Genomic DNA, 26,427 nt, shown 5'->3' on the forward strand with positions numbered 1-26,427 from the left:
TTGCAAAACATTCAACATTTTATTTCATTCTTAGGCTCTTAACCAAATTAAGAAATTATTTCTTGGATTCTCACAAACAAGCCATGATCATTTACTCAACCAGTTTTCAAATATTACTCTGTTATCTCTGTGGCTTACATGTGGTTCTTTTCCAAGCGACTTACATGCTTGGATCCATTCGCTGCAGGAACAGGGCCCAAGATCAAGAGGAAAGATATGGCTGTGCTGATAACAGGTCATGGCCAGAATACATCTCAACAAAGGAAAATGTCTACAAGATGGTCTGCCTTATTGGTCATTTGAGCTGGTAACACAAGTGTTCAGGTTGCATTGACATGGAGGGTGGGCAGGTCTTCCTTTGACTCAATAAAGACACATATACATACACAGCTGAGTGGAAGCTCATAGCTCTCAGAAGATTTGGGCTTCTTCAGATTTGCTTGCCTCATAATTTTTGTCAAGTGGAATTATAAGCAGAGCGGGAGAAAGCTGGATGATTTGTGCTGTATTCTTCCTTAATCTTACCACTACAATCATGTATATGCTTTGTATGGAAATCTTTATTTGATAATAAAAATAGCATTCACAGACTCTTTCCTTCTTAGTAGCTACATCATATACATTGTGTTTTGTCTCAAGGAAAGAATCTTATACTTGATAAAGTCCACATCTACTTATACTAATGTTATGTATAAACCCGAAAAGTCAAATAAAGCTATGAACAATGTAGTATTTATATATGCATAGTGTTTTATAAAAAAGATTGGCCCACATACTGCTTTTCGTCAACACAGAAAAGAGCATTATGACTATAGCACACTGCAAGAAATGATGACCAAAGAACACAGACTGCACACAAGTGCCTAAGAGTCATACAGGCAGGCCCCCACCATGAGGAAAGATATGATATTCAAACCAACAAAAGCTTCAGAGTTACTTATATAGTCTCCTGTTTAAAACAGCTTTACATACCTGATTCAGTTTACATTAAAATATATCCCCATGAATCAATTTGTTCATTTTTCCAGAAATATAAACACTTAGCACATTCCTCACAGCTAAATTTTGTCATAAATTCTCTTTTATACAAGAAAAAAGGCAACAGTTTTTCATTTTCAACAGGCTCTATTAATTACAATTTAAACTCTGTACACACAATTGGCCATCTGTTTTTTTTTTCCTTTTTCTTTACAGTACCATGGCAACAACAGTGATAGACTTGTAATCCTTATTGTGTGTGTGTGTCTGGAAAACATGGTGAAACTGTATACATGTACACATCAATGCACTGTAAAAAAAAAAAAGCAAGCAGCAGTTTTAAATGTTTAGTGGTCCAACAGTAACGGCAAATGTTTTGGCTCAGCTAGGCAGTAATCCATTAAAATCTCATATCAGCACTACAGCAGACTTACTACACAAACTTGCCGTTTGGGAAACCAAATACAATGTAGAACCTTGTATTGGTATTTTCCATTCTTTACAGTCCACCAAAGTACAACATAAGCTGTACAGTACAACCAAAGTGTTGACAACCCAAACCCAAGTTTCCCTGCCACTGCTTCTTTAGTCAGTCCTTCATATCCCATTTTCTCTACGAATGCACTTTTTTTTGTCTCAGGTAAGGGTGAGTCAGTAAAAGAAAAGAAAAAACAGAAGAGAGGCAGCTCCATTTTGGCAAAACAAAACAACACACAAACAACAACAACAAAAGATTTAGCCTGACCTGGAGGCATCCAAACCTACTTGGTGAAAGGAGTTCATATAAAGAAAATCTGCATCTCCAAATACAGCTGAACTGTGGAATCAACATCAATATAAACCTCTTTTCAAAGCAGACAAGATACCTTTGGGGGCTCCAATTTTATCCACACAGTTCTAACTGAACAAGAACCACAGTGGTGCTGCCTTTAGGAAATATTGTTAGGGATCAATAAACTTGGTGGTCTGTCCCTTGCATTGACGCTACCAGTCCTTGGCCACTTCCTTTCCTTTTAAAGGAGACCCAAAAGTACACACTGTTCATGGAACAACCTATACATTCCTTAGCATCTCGTGGTGTGTAGATCTGCATAAATATCCTTCATCCCAACAGTAGTCTCTGCAATTAGTTTTCTTAATTTTAGCAATATGTTAAGTGTAAAGGGGAAAACAAACCCTTCCATGGTAGTTTTCAGCTTACTGATAAGCCCCCTCATCCTCCATATTCCTAACATTCAGAAAATTCTACATACATCCTAGCAGTGAATCACAATGAGAGCAAATCAGTGCGGTTGGTCAAAAAACCCTTTACCATTGCTGGCTTGCCCTACAAATAACTAAGACAGGAACAAAGCAGGAAAATGTTACCACAAAGTATTTATGCTCATTATGGTTACCGTTATGGAAGAACACAATTTTTATAATCATTTAAGATGAACATTTGGCAAGTAATTAAAAAAATACATTGGAAAATACTTTAATGTTGATATACAGCAGGCACAACACTTTGAACATATTCTCAAGATTTGATTCTAACTGTATTGTTGCTCCTGGAGGCATTTGATGTGAGGAACTAAAACAGATGTCAGGTTTGCTACCTTCCTTCTTGGGAACTCTTGACTGCTGCAAAGGCTGCAATAGGATCCGGGGCCTGCAAAAGCCATTAGATACTGAGGTCAGTACTGCACTCTTTGTAGGGCCGCCGTCTTTGCTCAGTGGGGTGCCTGTTGTTTTTAATGGTGTCATATTTCAGAGTGCGCTCTTCCTTCTCCCTGAAACTAACTCGGTCATCTCTATTCCTTTTGTCAGGAGACCTCTCTCCCCTCCGTTCTGGGGTCCTCTCCCTTCGCCTGTCAGTTGATTTTGCCCTCCTTTCAGGGGGTGAGCTCTCTCTCTTCCTCTCTGGTGACCTCCTTTGATCCATTAGCCTTTCCAGTGACCTCCTCCTCCTGCTAGGCGAGCCATCCCTTCTGCGGGCTGGTGACCTCTCTCTTCGTTTCTCTGGAGAAAAGTCTCTCCTCTTCTCATGTCTTTCCCTTCTCTCCAAAGTATTGTCAGCACTCCTAGTTCCTTCTCTCCTCTTCTCAGGAGATTTCCGTTTCTGTCCATTGATCACCACCATTCTCTCTGGTTGCCGGTCTCGCCTCCCTTCAGGTGACCTGTCTTTTTTTCTGCCTGTTATGCTATTGCTGTTTTTAGAAGTTCCATTCCATGTGTGGTGCTCATTGGATTGTCTGCCAAACTCTCTGCTGCCTTTTGGGTCCTTAACATATATCCGCTTGTCTCCATGTAGTGATGATTTGTGAAGATCTGGTGGATAACTGGGCTCCAATGATGAGTGTTGTCGTCTGTCAGGTGGCATGTTTTTCACTTCCGATACATTTTGTGAACCTGTGGCTGGACTGTTCCTGTCACTGCTGGGGTCTGAAAAAAAGACAACAACATGTTTGGTACCAGTGGTTTCATTTCATAGCCTGACACCAGTCATTAATTTCTCAGACTTCATTAGTGACAAAAACAAACAACCGTTAAGCAGTCAGTTGAAGACTGAAGCTTTTGTTAGTTTCAGAGTAACCACAAAGGATGAAAGCTATAAGATTAGTACTGGTGCTTGGCATTGCTATGTCCATCCTAGGCCACATTTTGGTCTCCTCAGTATCAGGAGTGGGAGAATTTTAAACTTTCCCAGGTTCAAATAAGATGATATGGGACTAACAAAAGTCCTGTAAAGTCAACACCTTGAAATCTTCCTTTTCTTTGCAATATTGCCATCTCCAAACATACAAGGGACATTTAACATGTTTTAAATTAAGCAACAAAAATAAAGGGAATCATCTTCTTGGGAAGACAGCTTTTCACTTGCTTTTGTAATATTCTATTCTGTTGTGAGTAGTAAAAAAATGTTGCTGAGTGCTGTGATTTGAAGATACAGGTTTTAATGGTATAAAACCTTTCCACCACTGAATTGAACGATACATTTTCAGAAACAGTGGGCATTCTACTCAATCCCAATTAGTTTCCATATGTTATGGACTTGTGTTGAGCACAATTTTGGTTTTGCCACAATGATTCAACTTAAACACACACAATGAGAGAGGGTGGGGTGAGGTGGGGAAGGGCATGCTCTGATCCTATTAAAGCCAGGGAAAGCTGTTTAGAGGCGCAAAACTGAGCTTTTCAATGTACTCAAATCTCTCCCGGTGCTGCAGAGACAGATGATGTAAGCCCAACACCTTTCACTGGCAAAATGAAAAAAACAAAGCCTTTGCTGAAATGAATTTTAAATTTTTACACATCATTTGCAATGGAGGATTATGAATTATGTGTAACAAAAATGGCAAAACACTGCAGTTGGATTGCTCTCAAAGGTGTTGCCTAGCTTAAAATACACAGAGGTCTTCTATAAGACAACTTCATGGATTTTTAATCAAATACTCAACATATGCTCAAAAGGTATTTTCAGAAAACCTAAAATGATCTTGATGACAATGACTAAACTGCTCCATACTTTGGAGTCCAGTTCACATTTCTTGGTCCTCCTTCATGCTAAACAGTCATAAAATGTCTTCCTGGATGCAGGCAGGATCTTGACAAACTAGGTTAGTGTTGGTTTTGTGCAGGCCATTAGTTTGATGATTTCTGGGCGGAAGCCACATATGTTTCATATCCCTGGCTTTCAAAAATGGTGATGATGGAGGACCACATTCTGTTCTTTCACTAATGCCAAGACACTTTGGCATCTTCTGGTCTGTTGCCTGAGACCATGCTGCTCATTGTACTTACAATTGAAGGAACTGCAGGATGCTCAGAATGAATTGCCGAATATACAAAAGTATAGCAAAGCGGAAAGCAATGTGAGAGAATTAGGCCACAGCACAGAAACACCTAGTATTGATTTTAGCTACAAACCGTAGTTTGATTATGGCCCATAAGGTAGAAGCAAGACTCCCCGAGCTTGTCATTTCTCATACATGCAGCGATATTAGGAGGTATCATCGCTGAGGAAGGAAGAGCCCGGCACCAAGAAAAGTAGAAGAAAGAGAAAGAGAAAAAGTAGAATGTTTAGATACCCTATAATAAAGAGGAAAGAAAAAATTCTTCATTTTTTAATCTTAGAATAAAGAAAAGTTTATTTTTTTCCAGTCAGGATTGTCTAGGCATCACCCAAATATAAGGCTGAAGAGACAGCAGTTGTTAAAGCGACATATTGTAATTAAACATTTTAAAAAGGTGATTAGGTATCCCAGACAACTAAAGCATCCATTCTGAGAGCAAGAGAGAGAGGAAAGAGATAGACTCAATTGGAATAGTGACACAGAACGTCAGAGGAAAAACAGTTAACAGTCAACGACAAGAAGAAGCCCACTAAAGACCACAACATTAAAAATAAGTACAAAACTCATTACAAAAATATACAGCCTCATTAGAGAAGCGCGTTCCAATCAAGTCAGAAAAATATTGGAACTTAACATTATTTTTGAAGCAACATGTTAGTGACTGCAGTGAACAGTACTGAAGAAGCTAAGCCCCAATGTTACAAACATATAGCAGTAGTGCAGCCCCTTGCTTGAAAATGGAATTTGTTATGTGATTTAAAAGTTACGTGCAGCCAAAACTTAAAAAAGAGGAAAACAAATAGAAGAAGCCACCCCATCCCACGCTCTAGTGTTGGATTTTCATCCTCAGTGCAACAGACATTCTTAGAGATGTGAAGCACTTTTTGTTTTATACAGGATATATTTACGATGTTGAGCATATGATACAATACTTTACAGCCAAAAGAGCATAGGAAAAGACAAGAGTAGAAAGAACATTACACAACTTTAGTCCGGAGAGATGGCCAACTGAGTAGATTGTACAACAGAAGTGTAAACACAGGAGTTTTAATTCATTAAATAGTATCAATTTATTTTAATTTATAGTGTGGACCGGCCAGACTATTAGGCCCAATGTAACTTCACAGATGAAATTAGTACGAGGTCCGGAGGATATTATAAATAAAAATAGACACACCTGTGTGCAATATCTCATACTCTTTTTAAAAACTATGGATTAGCGTTATGGATGTAAAAAGTGTGTGTCATTTAATGGAGATGCCCCCATTTACCCGGGTTGGGGTGTGTTTACAGTAAGCCCTTCACTCAGCTGTGCCCCCAAACAGACTTGCCGGTTCTTCTCACCTCCCAGAGTACTTTGCTATATTGCTCCTTCCCCTGTTCATTTCAAACTGATTTCTGACAGACTCTGAGAGAATGGTAGAAAGAACCCATTTTTGTGCTGGCTTAAGGTAGATTCTCATAACTTTTTATTAACATGCTGAAGTAAACTCAGGTTAAATTTTTAAGTAGATTTCATGTCTTGAATTGGTCTTGTGAGCAATTCAACATGAATCCAGATCTCAGCTTATCCTTTAGTTCAACATTTTCCACAACATTGACATCTGGATGTTTATTGAATCATTCATAAGCCAATTCAATTTGATGTCCATCTATTTAAAAACCAACACCACCTTGTGCTGATTTCAACACATAAAAACTATTTGTGAGAATACACCCTGAACCTGTGCTTTCCCCCCACCTTAGGGAAAATGGTGACAATAGCAGCAGTGTGTGGGGTCAACCACTTCTCCTCCCTTCAGTTTCCAAGGAGGGAAAGTAGATTGGCTGGAGCCTTAAGGATGTCCCTGACTGGGATTAAAGGAAACCAGCTGATTGATATAACATTGTCCCAAATATGAGGAAGTAGAAAGGACATCTGCTCAATTATGTGCTTATAACTCATAACTGGTTGGAAACCAACTATAGCTGGGGAAAGCCCTATATCTAGGGCATACTTTTGGACAACTATCTCAAATAAATAAGACATAATAATATTATATACATTACTAAGCCACCCAAACCTAAGCCACCTTGTCATCTCAAATACATTGGTGGACAAGAGGAGTTTTTAATGCTGACCTTTTCTTCCTTGGCAGGAAAGTAAAATGTGATCTCCTTTGTCATTTCAAAGACTGGGAATGGCAATTTGAATTTGTTTATAACATACACAGTTGTGAACAGACAGACATTCTAAAGGGTAAGGGAGATGGCAGGGAGGGGGTCCAAGTGTATATTTTTTTTTTGTACTGCATACTTTTAAAAAATAAATTTATAAATATTTACATAAATATAAGGGGACACTAAAAGCCCAGACGCCATCTTGGAATTCATGCCTACGGATACAGACAAAAGCCAAGGACAAAAGCCCAACAAAGGCTACAGCTTCAGAAGGATAATACAAGATTCCCATTTCTGCATTGATCAGAAGACGAGAGCACAATTCATCCGCTGAAACAGTTTGGCACAGTTCAATAAACATTCCTTGTTTGGTCGGAAAGGAAAGTAGGGTTTTTGCTTTTGTTTTGTCTCTATGTTTTTGCCCCCTCTGATCACCAAAAATACTGCTTTGAAGATGATCTTGCCTGTACACTGTGCCCCCACAAGAGTCCATAGTAGCAAGCAAAGGATGAAAACATGTAGAGAAAATTGAGCACTAGTGAGGCAATTAATCATTTGTTGTCAAGGTTGGTAAGACACTGGTGGAAAAGGAGAAAAAGAAAAAAGAGAATCCCCGCTTCAGATCTTGAGACATATCATTCATGGAGTGATGCCAGGAGGAAGGAAAGGAATGTTTTCATAGTTTGACCCACCATATTCTGGTACAGAGCCATCTCCACGTTTGAGAAACAGGCGAACTTTGCGGCCACCATTTTTAATTAGTTCTATGGCCCGAGCATGCTTCATGTTCTTTGTAGTTTCTCCATTGATCTCTAGGATTTCATCACCAATCTGCCATAATAAAAGAGAAGAAATCATGATTAAAACAAAATGCTGGAAGCAAAGCAGTACACAATAAGACAGAGACTGAACTGGGCTCAGGGAAATCAAAAGGTTGAACCTTAGGTCCAGACCCACCTTTTAAAGTCATGATAATGCACTTTAAACTGGATTTCAATTACACACACACAGACATGCAAACACAATTAGAACCGATTCAAATGTCAGGTAGGTATGTTGTACAGACCTCCACATGCTTGTACCACCTCAAAATGTACACTGGGGAACTCTTGTTGAAAGTGTTCCTGCATCAAAATCCCCTTGCACGTAGACACCTAGCCAGGGAGAAGGCCAGAGTAGGCGAAACATTTCACAGTGATTGCCTAGTCACAGATAATCTGCTATTACCAAATGCATGCTCTTATGACCATAAGCATGAACACTTGGGCGGGGGGCACAATCCATAAATTTGCATTAAAATTCATATAATATATTCAGTGATGACACCAATAGTGCACCAAGTCCTATGTTCAGTCATTAACCACAGGACTAAAATAATGATTCTGTAACTGATCTGAAGAAAACCTGGCCTAGGGTCAGAATAATCCAAAGGATTGCATATTGAACTGTCTGTGCAGAGGGGCTTCCAAGGACCTTTTAAAATAAATGCTATTCTTCCACAATCACATGACACACTGGACACTATCTAAACTAATTAGTCATAACTGAGCACCATTTAAATCAATGAGACAAGCTGAGCATTACTAACGTAATCCCATTAATTTAAATGGGACTTAGCTATGAGTAACATAGTCCGGATATTGCCTGCTGTTCTCAAAACTCAAGAGAAATTTGGGAGTGATGCAATGAAGGAGCTGCATACAGGGTGAAAAAATGAGGCAACTCTGGTGTGCATTTGTGTGTGCTTCAAAGGCATCTTTGGTTCCCAAGAACTGCACTCCATTCATTGGACAGGATTCAGACTAATTTAGTCATGACTAAGCATCATTGAATTCAGTGAGAATTCATTTAAGACTTATTAATTTGAATTGGACTAAATCAAATGGGTCTATATCCACGATCAGCTTTCCCCAGTACCTCGATGTATAATTTGACTGAATGCAGGTTTGCACTAAGTTGAGTTAAATTTCCAACATTAAGCCAAAGCATAGCCACAAAGGGTGGCAACTACCACACTTCAGAGCAAATCTATTAATAGATTTATTGGTGGAGAAGGTTTGTGCAGCCGTAAAACCGATAACATTACTTAATCTGAATCCTGCCTACATACATACTAGTGCTATTCAACTTTATCAAGTTACTTGTTAATCATTTTGTTTTTGAGACTTGCATATGAAGTGGACAGTAAGAGATCATCTAAAAGGTTATCCACGTATCCCATTACTTATTTTACTACATTTACACACTGTCTTTTGTGCATAGAGCTCAAGGTGTAGGCTTGTGTATGAATGTGAAAGGTGGGATCAGGTCCGAACCAATCCAATTCGACCCTGCTAATGTCAGTTTGGGGTCCTTTGGAAATTCTTTCTGAATTTCGGGGTTGGGGTTGGAGTTGGGATTGGGGATGGGTTTCAGCAGGTTGCTGCATCATGTGTCTTCAATACCGTTCAATTAAACCATCCAAGAGAAAAAGCAGGAAACTGTGGGTAGACATTCGTCTTCTACATACTTTTCTTAGAGCTTGTGAAAAAAGGCAGATCATGTAAAATGCTTAATCATAAAGTCTATCTTTTTAGAGACTTACCCTCATTTTCCCACATCTCTCAGCAGGACCATCCTCTGCTAACCGCAACACATAAAGATCCATGTTATATTCTCGGCCACCTCGCAGACTAAAGCCAAACCCTTTGGCTCCTCTTTCAAGTTCAACTGTGTAAAAATCTTGGTCCGGCTATAGGGAAGTAGTAAGAAGTAGTTTGCATTCAAGGTCTTTACATCTTCAAAGCAGATCACAACTATTTTTAAGTTAACATGAATAATAAATAAACTGAGACTTTTACCAATATATTTCTGCCCTTAAAGGCCTCAGTTCCCAAATTCAAAGCAAATGATAGCGAGCTTTCCTCCCTTGTCTTATATATGACAATATGAATATGACAAATATTTATATACCACCTTTCAACAAAAGTTCCCAAAGTGGTTTAACAGCCACTGGAGGGATATTGTGCTGGGGATGGATAGGGCCAATTGCAATCCTCCTGCTCAATAAAGAGAATCACCATTTTTAAAAGGTGCCCCTTTGCTCAGTCAGCATATTCTGTATATTGGGTTAAAGTAAACTAAACGGTCAAAGAAAATATTACCAGGAAGTATGATCATCTACAGACTTGCTGTTACAGTACAGTAGATATTCCTGTTTTATAATTAATCTTGTTTTATACAGTGACATAAAGGTCCCTAACAAAAATTACAGAAAATGTCCCTCCGCCTTTACTCTTCCATATAGTAAATTAACATGCAGCATAAAGAACACTTTCTTTTCTAAGAGAGTTGCTGGTAGGAGAGCTCACAGATCCTTGAGACACTAACAGCAAACCCAAGAAGCACAAAGCCACCCAAAGCATGGATTACTGAAGAGCCACATCTTGGGATCTTTTACTACAATGCACGTTTACCTTCTATAAATACAACTAACTGCCATTGTTAAAGTATTATATTCTTGTAAAGAAGTAAAGAAGACTGAAGTATTATATTCTTGTAAAAATACCATGAGTAATATTGTCACAAAATATTAGCAGCTCTTTGGATTTTTTTTAAAATTCTGCTGCAGCTTTCTGTCAGCTACAAAGAGTCTTTCAACTAGGAACATCATAACTCAGGGGGTAACTATAACAGGGTATAACAGGGTATAACAGGGCAAGGGGAGACAGTTGTCTGGGGGCCCACTGCCTTGGGGGCCCCCCAGAGGCAAATCACATGACTCCAAAATTGATGTGAGTGTTAAAAGCTACCAGAACAGCATGTCTTTCTCTAGTACCATTAAATGACTTGCATCGTCCACAATTTACAAAACCTTAAAAAAAATAAATTAGGATGATGTTCTATTGTGGCACATAGGAGAGTATATATTTGTTACCACTATTCAGCCTCATTTAAGATTTCTTTACTTCATGAGCTGAGCTTTAGTGAAGGGGGGGAGCATTTTAAAATCTTGTCTCTGGGCCCAGTCCAACCTTGCTACGCCCCTGTTATAACTGCAATTGATTAATCTAGTCAGTTATCTCTCTGTCTTAGAGAAATGGGAGGAAGAGGGCCTCCATAATGCAAATTCCCTGCACAAATGTGAACAGTTACCTATGTGCTAAAATGGTGCGCAGTGTACAGGAAGCCAATTGAAAGAGAGCATCTTACCTGTGAGACGGGGGTTGGTTTGAAATCAAACTGGGACTCCGGCTTTGGTTTTGTGTTGTTTCTGTTCAAATTAAATCAAGAAGGCCGGGGCAGGGGGACAGAAACAGAAGAAAAAAATAATCAGTTCTGCAGGGATGGAGAGGCTTGGAAAGCAAGAGGAGAGACAGCACATCAGCACCCTCTCAGAAAAGAAACTCAGCTTACCTGGTCTCTTGTGGCATTTGTTGAGGAGTGTGCGTGGTTGTAATTGTAGCAATTTTTTCTGCATTGGTCAATAAAGTAGCATTGGAGGACTCTGCAAAATAAAAGATGATGGTCTTTGTGAGGCCGGTTATTCCTCTGATTAGCACTCACACACAGCTTTACTTCAGCAACCATGTCCCATTCGTAGGTATCCAATACATTTTTAAAACCACATTGCCTATGGGGGATTTACACTAGCTTACATTTTAGAAATCCAATAACAGAAAGGGGATTAATAGTAGTTAACTATTAAGTATTTGGCAACAGACTGGTGAAGTGAACAGCCTATACATGGTTACTATGTAGGGAATACTTGTGAAAAAACTATGAAAATAAAAGTAGCACTCCTCCTTCTGTTATAGAAGCTGTCAATATATGATGGCTTGGACAACATTTCGAGCATTAAGGACTGAATGTCTAGATTTCATGTTACTTTAATAGCTCTTTACAGTTTAGTTTCCTGACTGGCCTTTTTACTCACAAACTCTTTCATTATACTTAATTCTCTTAGCCAGCCACCAGCCATGCGTAGGGATGTGGCAAGGCTATGCGTGCCGGCGAGGGAGGCACTGATTGGCTGGGCGCCTGTTGGCAGCGAGGAGAAATAGACGAGGTGGCAACGGGCCAGGCCACGTTGGGGAGGTGGTGGCGGGGACGGGGAGATGGGGGGGAGACGGCGGTGGCGGCTGGCCCAGCTGTGGGGGCGGGGAAATGGCGGGGGCAGGCCCAGCCACGGTGGGGAGGCAGCATCAGCGAGGAGGCAGCAGCGTGCCAGTCACCAGGGTGAGGAGGGGGTGGCAGAAGGGGATGGACGGGTCGGCTTGAAAGCCGGCCAGAAACGGGGCGGGGGGGGAGGGGAGTGGGCCGGGACGGCGCCAGAGACACCCAGGAGAAGAGGGTGCAGACGTTCTGTACTGGGTCTGTTAGTTATCTTATAATTCAGTTTCCTCACAAGGTACTGTAGTGTGTCCCACATAAATTCTCATTTTTCTTTTAAAAGGAATTGTTAGACCACATGGTTGCAGAGGAAAAGTAAGTTCATATGGCATATGAAAACACACATAATGTTTAAAGTAAAATAAATAAAATAATAAAGCTAGGGTCGAGACAAATGTATTTCAATGCCCATATCCAATTCAGAAGTCACAGCCAAATTATTGGGGGTGGGGGAGGATTCACGTCAAACATCCACATAGTTTCAGTGTTCCCTGCCTTGTCTGCTACTCCTTTCTCAACATAGTACTCCTTTTCATTGCCCTCATGGTATTTCACCTCATCTGCCATTCAGTCTGATAGTATGTGGTGACCCATGTGATTTTGTTTACAAGTGTCCTTGACATCATTATGTCAGATGTAGTAGATTTGTCGTCATCATTTAGGTCACCACATCCAATCTGATTATGTAATACTGAGGGTAAATGTGGCCATAGAAAGGAAAAGCAAAGGAGGAAGAGGAAAACAACACCAAGAGAAGAACTGGGATAATGCTGATTCAGGCCAGTTCTTTACTTCTTTTAGCCAAAATATATAAGGTATATAATATACACTCTGAATGTCATCTCTATCATTGTTTAGAACAGTGGTCCCACCAGGGTTCCTCCAGATGTTGATGAACTACAACTCCCAGCATCCCCAGCCACAATAAACTGTAGCTGAGAATTATGGGAGTTGCAGTTAAGCCGGAGGAACCCTGGCTGAGAACCACTGGTTCAGATGCTAAAGAGTATATACATTGAAATCTCAAGGCCTGTTCATAAATTACTGCAACATCACTTGCATTTATGAATGAGTCACTTACAAAACAACATGACAGACATGACATCACCTTAAACACAATGTTTTTCAAGGGAGTCCATTCACAGATTCAGCAGGCAGTCAACTACTTCATAGTAATCAAGTATAATACATGCATGGATCAACTAGTTCTCAGTAAATCTGTAAGCATTTCCAACCCATCAAGCATTGACTATTACAGTAAAAATTCAGGGAAGGAAAGAGGGAAAGAAACAGGCAGTTTTGTTTTTATTTTGTGTTTTTTTTACAATGGGGCTGTTGGTGAGTTGGTGTCTGTGCCTCCCTCTTTTCAGGTACTTAAGGCTAGCACCTGCCAGAGGTGCAAGTTGAAGGGCAGGGACATCCGTAGCCAGGTGCGGGTCCATGACAAATGGAGGGGTTGGTGTGTGCACAAGGCCCCAGCTGGGGGAGTGGAGGAAGGAGATCGCCGCAGGGGGCCATGCTGGTGGCTGGCATGGATCTCCACACCACTGGCAGAGGGCCGCACAGAGGCAGCTCCTGCAAAAGCACCTTGACCACCTGGAGGAATGGATGGATACAAGGAGAAAGGGAGAATGGGCCAAGCTGGCCGGAGCCCAGTGGAAGGTGAGAGAGGAGCACCGGCTGACCTGCCCACCTGGCTGTCCTCCTCCATTCCTGCTGGAGCAGGAATGCTGAGCTCAAGAAGCAGCAACCGCAGCAAGAGGCCACGAGCTGCCACTCCTGCCCAACCTCTCGTCTCTCTCCCCCACCCACCCACCCACCAGACTAGCAACTGGTGAGGCAGGCTGGGAGAGGGGAAAGGGACACCATGTGATTTCCTTTAACAGTGCTGCTCTTTGTCCTATTGGGCACCGGGTGGCAGCCTCTGCAATGCCTGCATGGAGGCTAGCTGAGTGGTGGAGGCAGGGCAGCCTCCCCATAGAATGCTGGGTGTGCCTCGGCCAGTTCACAGAGCCTATTGCCAGGTGCCCAACAGGGCAAAGAGCAGCGCTTTAAAAAGGAGCCACACCCCACCTTCACCGCTGCCCTGAGCCTGCCTCACCGGCCGCGTGGCTACGGGAGAGGCCTGGGTGGAGTGTGGGGCTTGGGGCATTCATCCTGGTTGCCCCACCCATAGGATAGCACTGCTAAAGGGCAAGAGCAAAAGGGTTCTTGTCCTGCAGCCTGCAATTCTAAAACCCTGTGGCGAAAGTAGTCCTGTGCATAATTATTTTTGTTTGTTTTATTATTAAATGTTTTAACTAATGGACGTTTTGATAGTTGTTTAAAAAACATTTCTATCCCACTCTTCCTCCAAGGAGCCCAGAGTACTTGGTTATGTTTATCCTCACAACAACCCTGTGAGGTAGGTTAGACTGAGAGATGTGTGACTGGCCCAGAGTCATCCAGTGATTTTTATGGCAAAATGGGGATTTGAACTCAGGTCTCAGGAGGGCTGTTATAAGGATAATGTAATTTCTACTCCTTTAGATAAGAAATTCATTCTAAATTTTTATTTACCAGTTGGAAACAACAGAAAGCAGGATGATGATGATGATGATGATCATCATCATCAAATCATTTGTCTTTAATGAAATCAATCTCAGACACAGTGGTTTCTTTCAGCCCAAATGGTCACCTTCATTTGATTAATCAGAATGGTGCTAGAAATCCACACCTAGAAGATTCCACAGATTTTCAAAATGATGGGTAAATAGGTAATTAGACATTGGACCTGGATTTGGTAGTAAAGGTTCTCTATGAGATTTGGTGAACATGCCCATATTGAGCAGCATGTATTGCCACTATGCTATTGCTCTGTCTTTGTAATAGAAATAGTAGCACAATTATATGATTTCAAGATAGAGCCCAGCTGTAGGTTATCTGGTAAAACTGCATACTTTGGAGAGTCGATAACCATTTCCTATGGCTACCATTAGCCTCACATTTGAAATCATGCAAATGCCAAGAAGCCCAATATAAATAGCTCAAGGAATGTTCAACAATACCACCTCAAGTGGCACAGCAGGGAAATGCTTGACTAACAAGCAGAAGGTTGCAAGTTCGAATGCCCGCTGGTATGTTTCTCAGACTATAGGGAACACCTATATCGGGCAGCAGCGATATAGGAAGATACTGAAAGGCATCATCTCATACTGCATGGGAGGAGACAATGGAAAACCCCTCCTGTATTCTACCAAAGAAAACCACAAGGCTCTGTGGCCACCACGAGTCGAAATCAACTTGACGGCACACTTTACTTTACTTTATGTTCAACTTATTCATGAAACATTTGAGCTAGTTCTATTTATTACAAGGGGGCAATGCACATTAGCTTTAGCCTGCTTTCTTTTATTTGTTTATACAGATCAAGTTTCCACATTTGCTGATTAAGGAATTTTCCCAGAGATTGGGCTGGGGGACTGTGGGAACACGTCAAAAGAAAGAGATGGTGGTTTCAAATGATTCCTTTGAAACACCATCAAAGGAAAAGCAATCTGTGGAACAAATGCAAAACAGTAGCGGAGACAAGGGCATATTGGAGAGGGAGAACTGACTGCACTGTAAGGGGTTGCTCCTATTGTATGGTACTCAGCTATAAGTTGATTCCCTCCCCCCACCTCCCCACCCCCAATTCAGCTATGCCTGATATAGATTCACCATTCAAGGGGAGCTTCTTCTCAGGTATAGAAAAGCTATAAGAACAGGCCTGTTGTTGGTCAGTCCCAAAGCTTATCTACTCCAGCATCCTGTTTCACACAGTGGCCCACCAGTTGCCTCTGAGAAACCCAGAGGCAAGAGCTGAGGGCATGCCCTGTCTTGCTGTTGCTCCTCTGCAACTGGTATTTAGAGACATCTTGCTTCTCAGGTGGCTTATAGCCACCAGACTAGTAGTCATTCATAGATCTGTCCTCCATAAATTTGTCTAAGCCCCTTTTAAAGCCATCTGAGCTAGTGTTCTCTGCCACATCCCATGGCAGAGAATTCCATAGATTAATTATGCACTGTGTGAAAAAGTACTTCCTTTTTGTTGCTGCTAAATTTCCCGGCCTTATGATTAATGGGATGACTACTGATTCTAGTGCTGTGAGAGAGGGAGAAAAAATTTCTCTCTGCTCCCTCTACTCCAGGCCTGTTCAACCTTGCCCTACCCCCCATCTGCCAACATCTGCAGGAGGGCTGAAGTTGAGCAGCTCTGCTCTACTCTATGAATAATTTTATACAATTCCATCATGTCTCCCTGTAGTCACCTCTTTTCCAAACTAAAATGCCCCAGATGCTCTAGTCTTGCCTCATAGGGAAGGTGCTCCAGGCCCCTGATCATCTTGGTTGCCTTCTTCTGCTCCTTTTCCAGTTCTATAACGTCCCTTTTGAGGTATGGTGACCAAAATTGTACACAGTACTCCAAATGTAGCCACACCATAGATTTGTATTTTATCATTTTTATTTTCAATCCCCTTCCAAATGATCCTTAGCATGAAATTTGCCTTTTTCACAGCTGCCGTACACTGAGTCTACACTTTCAACTAGCTGTCCGACACTGACCCCAAGATCTCTCTCCTAGGCAGTCACTGACAGTCACTAGTGCATATGTGAAATTGGAGTTTTTTGCTCCAATATGCATCACTTTACACTTGCTTACACTGAACTGCATTTGCCATTTTGTCACCCATTCCCCCAGTTTGGAGAGATCCTGTTGGAGCTCTTTACATTCTATTTTGCATTTCATTATCCTGAAATGTTTAGTGCCATCTGCAAATTTGGCCACTTCACTGCTTACCCCAACTTCTAAATCATTTATGAACAAGTTGAAGAGCACTGGTCCCAGTACAGATTCTTGGGGGACCCCACTTCTTACTTCCCTCCATTAAGATAATTGTCCATTTATTCCTACCTTTTGTTTCCTGTCCTTCAACCAGTTACTAGTCCACACATGAACCTGTCCCTTATCAAGCCTTTGGTGGGGAACTTTGTCAAAAGCTTTTTAGAAGTCCAAGTATACTATGTCAACCAGATCACCTTTATCCAAATTCCTGTTGACACTCTCAAAGAACTCCAAAAGGTTAGTGAGGCAAGACATTCGCTTGCAGAAGCCATGCTGGTTCTCCTTCAGCAAGGCTTGTTCTTCTGTGTGTTTAACAATTTTATCTGTAAGTATGCTTTCCATCAATTTACCTGGAACGATAATCTACCTGTAATTTCACTGATCCCCCTGGATCCCTTTTTGAAAATTGGTGTTACATTGGCTACTTTCCAGTGTACTGATACAGAGCCTGATTATAGGGACAAGTTACATATTTTTGCTAGGATATCAGCAATGCTGTGTTGCCCTGGCCATTTGTTAATTTTTAGTTTTTCAAGATAATTCAGAACATCCTCTCTCATCACCTCAAATTGGCCCAGTTCTTCAGTCTCCAAGTTCAGTTCTGGAGTGTGTATATGGTCAGTATCCTCCACCATGAAGACAGATGCTTCCCTGCAATCTCCTTATCCTCCTTAATCATCTCTTTCATGCCCTCATCATCTACGGGTCCAACTGCCTCCCTGGCAGGTTTTCTGCTTCTGATACATTTAAAGAAGTTTTGTTATTCCCCTTGACACTTCTAGCTACATGCTCCACAAACTCTTTTTGCATCCCTTATTGTCTCCTTGCATTTCTTTTGCCACAGTTTATGTTCCTTTCTGTTCTCTTCTGGGCAGGACTTCCATTTTCTGAAGGAAGTCTCATTCCCTTTTATAGCTTCCCTGACTCTGTGTGTTAGCCATGCTGGTGTCCTCCTAAATTTGGTGGTAATTTTCCTCCTTCTTGGTATACATTCTAACTAAGCTTCTATTATTATGGTTTCATGCTTTCTGGAGTGATTTTACCTCCCTGACTTTCCCTTTCAGCTTACTTTTTACCAGTCCCATCATTTTTAAGAAGTTACCTCTTCTGAACTCCAACACATCAGTGCTGGACTTCCTTGGCAGTGCTCCACTTGCATATACGCTGAAATGGATCACACTATGGTCACTATTCCCCAATGGTTCGAAAACTCTGACATCTCGCACCAGATCCTGGGCACCACTCAGGATTAAGTCCAAGTTCGCCTTCTCTCTCGCTGGTTCTGCGACCAACTGTTCTAAGGCACAGTTATTTAGCATGTCTAGAAATTTGGCCTTTCTGTCAATACACATGCATTTGGCCAGACTATGTTAGAGTATTTGAAGTCACCCATTCATACAGCTCTGTCTTTCTGTAATGCCTCTCTGATTTGCTTCTCTAACTCCAGGTCACTCTCAGAGTTTTGATCTGGAGGGCGATAGAACGTTCCTAGTAACATATTTCCTTTCAGTCCTCATATTGCCACCCATAATGATTTGTGGAGGACTCTGGTCCTCCTGTGTTTTCTAGCTTGTTGAATTATATCCCTTCTTTAATATACAGTACTACTCCACCCCCATCCGCCCTCCCCCTTTCTGTAGAGGACAGGGAAGTATAGCCTAGATATGGGTTGCTTTGGTTGGTGCACCAACTGCACCCATTCCTAGGCCAGTCAATTAGTTTGATATTTCTTGTATACATGGATACGCTACATCAGGCCTGCACAACATATGGCCCAGGGCCCGGATCCAGCCTTCAGGGACTATTTGACTGGCCCCTAGATATCCTGCAGCAACACAGGAGCTGGAAATTGCCTTATAGCACCATCCCGTGCATGCTTTTTCAGAAATATGCTCCATGGTGTGCCCAGGGAGGCTTACTACCATGTAAGCATGCCTAGGATTGTAGCCTGAAAGCAACAGAGATTTAGGGAGAGGAGAGGACTTGGCATTTGTTTGGGGCTGACATGAACTCCAGGGGCCCCACTAATTCAGCAGGGCAGGACCTATTTTCTGGCCACTATATCCTTGGTTAAAACTATGAGTCCCTAGAGAGGGGGAATAGATCCATAAGTAACTAATAATATGCTTAATTTTAATGTAATCATGTGCTAAAAATTGACCTTGGCCCCTACATGCCAAGTTGTGAATGATTCCGGCCCACCAGGGCATTTTAGTTGTGCAGTCCTGCTCTACATGGAACTACTTTTGAAAAATGTTCAGAAACTGCAACTGGACCGAGTGCTACAGCCAGGCAGCTGACCAGGGCTGGATATTGGAAGCATGCAACTCCCCTGTTGCAACAGCTTCAGTGGCTTCCAGTTTGTTTCTGAGTCCAATTCAAAGTGCTGGTGTTAAGTTGACTCTTAGAGCCCAAAATAGCTTTTGAGCAGGATATCTGAAGGATCACCTCCTTCCATACGAGCATTAAGATCTGCTGGAGGGGTTCTCCTTTATGTGCTGGAGGTTCTCCTTTATGTGCCACTAGCTTTTGCTATACACATGGCTGGAACATGGTAGAGGGCATTCATGTGAGATTGCCCCCAAAATGGAAGTAATGGAGCGTGATTGACACAATGCCTGATGAAATGAATTCTCCTTATATACTGTCTCAGGTAGCAGTGTGCACGGAACCAGTTTGGCATGTGCAGAGGACATGAAAATTGTCTTCATGCAGGCCAGCCTGGGATATTCTGGCTGGTTTGATTTGAACTGCAATTCGAATCGAGGTGGCTCACACGTCCCTAGTCTCAGGATCTGAGTTTGGAAACCCTAGTTAGGGAGGAAGGCTTTTTATACTGTAGTGACTGTCATCAGACTTAAACACTCTTCTTCCCTGCTACTTTGAGTGGGTCCACTATTCACAGTTCTGTTCCTGAATCTGGACTAGAACCTTATGGAATCCACCTGGCAACATTCCAAGAGTCCCATTATATCTTCCCTGCATTATTCTACTACTGCCTTATTTGCAATTAGAAACAGTGCCACATGGATGGCACTGGCCCAGTTCAGACATAATGCTAACCATAGCTTAGTGTTCCAAGAACACACTGTGATGGACTGCAGGGGCATACATCCCCTCCTCGTTTATCTCCGCCATGCACGAGGGGCGAAAATGTAAAGCTTTTGCCTGCGGTTTGTAGCTAACCATTCTTTCTTATTCTATCTGAACACAAAAACCTGTGGTTTGTATAAATAATAATTATTAGCAAAACGGGATATCAAATGAGGATCAAACCTACCAGCATGCATCCTATTGCATTAAGCCAACTTTAAAAAATGTTGAGGTGGCTGTAGGACAAGTAAATAAAGCCACAGAGGAGCCCTGAGAACATTTGAAATGAATGTGTACAAAAAGGTTTTCTACACAATATTCCTGGCTAGTACCACAAACAATGGATGAATATAGCAATACAATAATTTACTTCCATTTTATGTTCAACTGCTTCCTAAGGGCGGAAGGAGTTAACAACAGAGGAAATAAAACCACAAAAGAGACAGCTCTATCATCTCTTAATCTGATGAGCTACCATGCTGAGTCAACACGTAACTTACAGAGACGTAAGTTTCGGGCGGTATAAAATATGTAAACCAACTATCTAAATAAAACACCACATAGCATCCAATGTATGAGATTTAACCCTAACACAGGGGGATCACACTCCATCTGGGACAGCTTTTTCCACCAATAGGCTATTGTGCTGGCCTAGTGGAAGTGGGAAGTAGAGTCTCTTCTGGGCAACATCCTGTGGCCTTTGGGGCCGACATGAGCCTATTGTGCCTGCTGCAACTCATGAGTAGGGTATAGCACAAGAATTTCCGGCAAAAAAAGCAAAACTGTTCCTTCAGTAATCCCTGCAACCAATGCTTAAGACAGACCAGTATTATTTAGGGTTAAGCTGAAAGACAGCACTGTTCATGTACACTATCAGCAGCATCAAATGTCCTGCACCTTTCAGCAATAGTTTAGTGATTGTATCAAAGGCCACAAAACAGTCCATCCTATTTTGTATATTGGCTTCATTTGCCCTCGGAAATGTCTGCAAGAGGCCAAATATGGCTAGAGAAAACTGTGACATCATTCCATTCTCTATGTAATGTTTGGGATAATCCAATTCTCAGTTGAAGAGAACTTCATCGAGAAAAGAGGGGAAAGCCACAAAAGCAGCACTAGAGAAGAGAAACAATGAGAGCAAACAGGATTAGCAAAATGTGAATATTTTCACAATTTGGCATTATCAAGCATTATTTGATTTCCCCCACCACAAAACAAAACAAAACAAAACAAAACAAAACAAAATCCCCCCAAAGATTGAATGGCAATGTAATCCACTGTTAGCCTTGGGCACTGAAGAAAGTTTAGCCATGGACTCACTGGGGTCTTAGGCAAATCTATATTTCTAAACAGGCCCATCCACTGCATGCTTACTAGCTCACTGGCACTTACTCCAGGTAAATGCATAAAGGATTGCATTCTTACAGTACTATCCTGAACATGTTTACTCAGAAATAAGACCCTCTGGGTGTTCAATGCAGATTATTCCCTAGTAAGTGTGTTTAGGATTGCATCTGTAACATAGGAGACCACATGATCTAGTTAGTACACAGGCTTGCATGAAGGTGAACAGGGTAAGGATTTTAAAGCATTTAGTACAACAAAATGCTGTAGAAAGGATGACAGTAATAATGATAAAGTTATAAGCTGAGTACAACTGGCACGGAAGTATTTTTCAAAGCAAGCACAGTCTTACATTGATGTTGCCAAGTCTCCCCAAAGAGACAGACTTCATTATTGCTCACTTCCAGACTGATTGACCTATGAAGTGTTAAACAGCTTGGTGTCTACCTACATGTGAGACTCTTTCCTCCCTTATGTTCCACTGCAGACTTTAAGATCATCCAAGATCATTCTCTCCACTACAACACATCAAGGCATATAAAGCAGTAAGTTGTACAAAGAGCATGAAATACAGCTATCAAACTTCATTCTGTTAAGAGTCCAAAAGCACTGAAAGCTAAACTGTGTGTTCAAGTTAATGTGGACTGTATCACTTTGACAAGTTGGGGGACAAGAATCACACAACTGGATGAACACCACATTAACAACTTGCACCTGGAAAGTCTGCAAGATGGGGAGAACATCTGAAGCTCAGCCTGACATGTTTGCTTTCTATGTGGGAGACATTCCAACTGTGATACCTCACCAGTATCCTAAAATGAGCTCCTTCTCATGCTCCTCACCAGTGGTCCCTCTATTATTTTCCCCCCATCTCTGTGCAAAATGAGTTTTGTTCTGGGCAGCAGTGTATGTGCACGTACATTCAGAGTGGGACCTTCCTGATTCAACCTGAGCGTGATCGAAAATTAACTGAGCATACATCCAAAAAGTTGTGAGCATGCACACATCTTAGAGGGAACAGTGCTCCCCACCATGCAAATTTGTAGACTTGTATAGATCCTTCTTTGCTGGAACAAACCAAGACCCATGCTAGATGTCTCTGTGTGTGTTTGTGTGTTTGTGTGTGTGTGTGTGTGTGTGTTTTGGTTTCACTTATTCATTCTACCAATCCTGTGTGTTCAGGTCAAAGCTGTAAATAAACACACATATTTGTATATACAAAAATAAAGTTCTTCCCTGCCCAGAAATAAGACTTCACTACATCAAAAATTGCTTTTAGTGCAAATGAGCTTAATATGAACAAGTCAGCAGCCATATGTTGTGGCAGGCTCTTAATCTATAGTGATAAACTGTAGCAAGTCAAACTCTTTGAAACATTTCAATAATATAATATGGATAATCTTTGCCTCAAAGAGAGTATCATCTTGTTCTCTCTACTGGCAATAATGAAATTAGTTAAGTATATTGGCCATGTATCTCTGCCACAATGCAGTTCCCTCTTGGTGGGGTGATTGGCAAAACTCCAGCAATGTTAGCTATTTAGTCAAATGCTGCATTTCTTGAAGAGTCTCGGAGAAGAGATCACAGAGAATCTGCGGATATCTTTAAAGTGCCATATCTCCACTCTAAACATCTTTACACTGCACCGGTCAAATATTTCTGCAAAATTGATTAATTCCTGACATACTGTAATAAAAAAAAATATTATAGAGGTTATTTTTTCCCCTTCAGTAGTCAAATACTTCACAGCTGCCAAATCTAAATTAAGGCCAATTCTAACTAAAAAGATATTAACAGGCAGATGTCTGCAATTGTCACCTAAAAATTACTGGAAAGTGACTATGCTTCTAAATTGCTTTTTGCTCCAAGAAGAAAAAGGCAAGTGTACTTTTGTGCCTACTCCTGCAAGGCTGGTCCGCTTCATACATGCTGAGTACAACTATTGCCTTTAAGGGTCACTTAACAGCCCTATTCACAAGCTATGTCCAACTCGTACAATGAGTTCACACAGGTACAGTCATTCACACATTATGTTGTACACAGGAACAGCAGTGCACTTCCTATCATTTGAGGTGCTTGTACCCAGATTCTTTTATAATGAATGCAGCTACAGTCATTCACACAAAAACATGTATGAGTGTACTGTACAGAATGTCTGGATAGGGCTAATCAGGAAACAAGTTGCACACAACACTTAATGAAAAGGAGGGACAGCCAGAGTAGAATTTAAACAGCAGCAGTTCTTCCCTGATTGCCAAGTGAAATGTAACTATTCTTAATGGAATGCAAAATGAAGAGAACTCCACATCCCAGAAGCACTTGCATCTCTTAAAAACCAAATGAAAGTGTCTTTCTTCCTTTCCCTGATCAGTACTGGTGCTTGTGGGAAACAGATTTTTCTGAGGATTCAGGCTCAGGAAAAACTACTAGTCGCAGAGGCATTTGTGCCACTCAAAAATCCCTTCAAGGAGAGTTTAAGGAAAGCTAAAAAGCATGCCTTTTAAACTCAAGCTTTGGAAGAGTGGATGAGCTCCCTCCAAGTGAAAATCAAGCAAGATGGAGCCCTGTTCTCTACCCCACCCAGAAAGAGGGGAAGATGAGGAAGAGGAGAGGGCAGCAAGTGGAGGTGGAGTGGGGGTGGTCTGAGATATTTCTTCGAATACTGATGGGAGTTGGACAGCACCAGCTGAAAGCCTCCCAAATGTCAGGGGCTCCCTGCTGTCATTAAAAAACTCATTCCGAAAATGCCCAGTAGAGGGCACGTTGGGTCTCTGTAGAACACAACACGACACACAGACCTAATGGACAGATCAGGTGATACTCAAGTTTTGGCCTGTTTTCTATGATGTGATAATATTCTGAAATAAGCAGCATTCTTTGTTTTTAAGGGGCTCTGAGGATCTGGAATAAGGGAGTACAGTGTCTGCTAAAATAAGAACACATTTATTAAGCTTATATCTCAGATCTAATAAATGAATCCACTGAATGAAAAATCTATTGTAAGAGCTCATTGCTTTCATACATTTGAAAGCTCATTGCTTTCATACATTTGCCCTGCCCTGTCCTTGTCCGGGGACAATAAATCCGCAGTCTGGTGCATCATCTGAACCTAAAAGATGAGCACTCCCATAACTAAAGAAAAGCCTTTTAAAGTCTCTCTTGATCTGAACAGAAAACAAAGCTGCTTTTCCACAAGCTTAAAATATGGCAAAGTGCTTATCCTTTCTGCTTCCTAGCCTTCCTTTTCACCCACAAAATGCCTAGATTATACATGGTGAAAGACAAAAGATGAGACCCAAATATTCAAACTCTACATACACAACCATCTCTTAAGGAAAAAAGCAAATTCAGAATATACAGGATGTACATTAGACTGAATGAGGCCATTTTAAAAATGAAAATCAGAAAGGAGGGGAATATGAGGGATCCTGCAAAATCAAGGAGCCCTGGTGGAACAAACCAAGACCCATCTAGTCCAGCATCCTGATTCCCACAATGGCCAACCAGATGCCTCTGGGAATGCCAAAAGCAGGAAATGAAGGCATGGCCCCTCTCTCACTGTTGCTTCCCAGTCCCTGCAAATCGTATTCAGAGGCATACAGCCTTTGCACCTGGACACAGCATATAGCCAGCAAGATTAGTAACCAGCGAATACTTGTTCTCCATGGAATTGCCTAATTCCTTTAAAAAGCCATGTAAGCTAGTGGCACTGCATTACATAGAGTAATTATGCGTTTCGTGAAGGAGTACTTCCTTTTGATAATCTAAATCTTCCTGCCCAATCAGTTTCATGACAGTTTCTCAATGCAGCAATGGCCAATAGTTTCATATCTGGTCCTCTTCCACTGATCCTGTCATGTTGCAGAATCGTGTTTCATTCTTGTTTCTGTTCAGCACAGTGCCAAAGGCAATATAACATGCAACTTACACTCAAACCCTTATGTCTCTGCAAACCCCCAAATCCCTAATTCAGAATCTACTTTATTTGCATGTGTACTTATTTGCATAACATTCTGTTTCTTAAGATAGCAAAGACTGGGTATGACAGAAGGCAAGAATGGGTAGCGACACATTACAAGATGTGGATTTTTTAAAATCTAGATAGAGGAACTATACATGGACAGTAGGCAAACAGATGGAAAGAGAATCATGGCCATAAGTGAGATTCACAGAATTCTATAGAACCTCTGAGGTCCTACTTAATAATCACTGAAAGTCGGTTTCCCCTTCCATTTCTGTGCCTTTATTTATTTTATTTTTCAAATTTGTAGAACACCCCAAAACTCCATCTCTGAGCGGTTTAAAACATAAAATCGATTAAAAGTGAAAACCTGTAAACCATTTAAAACCAATCATTGTAAGATTGATTAAAACCTTTAATCAACACTGCCCATGCACAATCTATATGTGTTTCTTGCTCTCTGCTGAGAGGTCATGCAACCATGAAGGCTAGAAATTCTCTTTTTTGAAATAAAGTTGAGAATCCCAGGGTGCACAATTCTATACCCGGTTATCTAGAACGGGGGAATACTGCGAGTGTCAAAATACATTAGCATATCCAGAAAGCTGAAGCTATATTCCAGTATGCAGTCAGCTCCTTTAAATGATACTAAACACAGTGCACCTGTGCAATTAATGGTCTGTTCATATGGCACGGTCAACAATGTCATAGAACCAAGTGTTCTCAAACAACTGTAATTGTTGATAATCAACTCAAGACATTTCTAATGCTCAAATGAAATGGCAGTCAAGTAAAAGAGCTTGCCAGTGGTCTGCATGTTCGGCTGTACTCAACTAATGGGCTTATTTCATAACATTGTAGAGGTGTGAGACACACCTGAACACTAATACCAAAAAGCATGGCATTAGCATGGTGAAAGCATTCAAATGTCTTCCAGATATTTGAGGGCATTAATACGGGGAGAGGTGATCTAGGAAGAAACAGATGGATAGCTGTGAGGGGGCAAATATATGCCCCAGTTTCTGAATAAGAGGTGCATA

General features: G+C 41.3%; 1 protein-coding gene across 32 annotated transcripts in view; it reads right to left on the bottom strand.

Annotated features, from left to right (window-relative positions):
- Positions 1–540: 540 nt before the first annotated feature.
- MAGI1 (membrane associated guanylate kinase, WW and PDZ domain containing 1) overlaps positions 541–26,427 on the bottom strand; it is a 683,050-nt gene continuing 657,163 nt past the window's right edge. For 24 of the 32 annotated variants that reach the window (XM_053290563.1, XM_053290583.1, XM_053290573.1 and 21 more), the window contains 5 exons: positions 11,370–11,460; positions 11,166–11,226; positions 9,559–9,705; positions 7,667–7,805; positions 541–3,402 (listed from right to left, as the gene is read on the bottom strand). In XM_053290563.1, the coding sequence (XP_053146538.1) occupies positions 2,642–3,402; positions 7,667–7,805; positions 9,559–9,705; positions 11,166–11,226; positions 11,370–11,460 (1,199 nt within the window). In that variant the 3' untranslated portion in view covers positions 541–2,641. Of the gene's footprint in view, positions 3,403–4,887; positions 4,977–6,997; positions 7,806–9,558; positions 9,706–11,165; positions 11,227–11,369; positions 11,461–26,427 lie in introns of those variants that run through there. The other 8 variants (XM_053290591.1, XM_053290589.1, XM_053290582.1 and 5 more) reach the window with 2 other exon arrangements.

This window comes from Hemicordylus capensis, chromosome 2 (genome assembly GCF_027244095.1).
Source record: "Hemicordylus capensis ecotype Gifberg chromosome 2, rHemCap1.1.pri, whole genome shotgun sequence".
NCBI lineage: Eukaryota > Metazoa > Chordata > Lepidosauria > Squamata > Cordylidae > Hemicordylus > Hemicordylus capensis.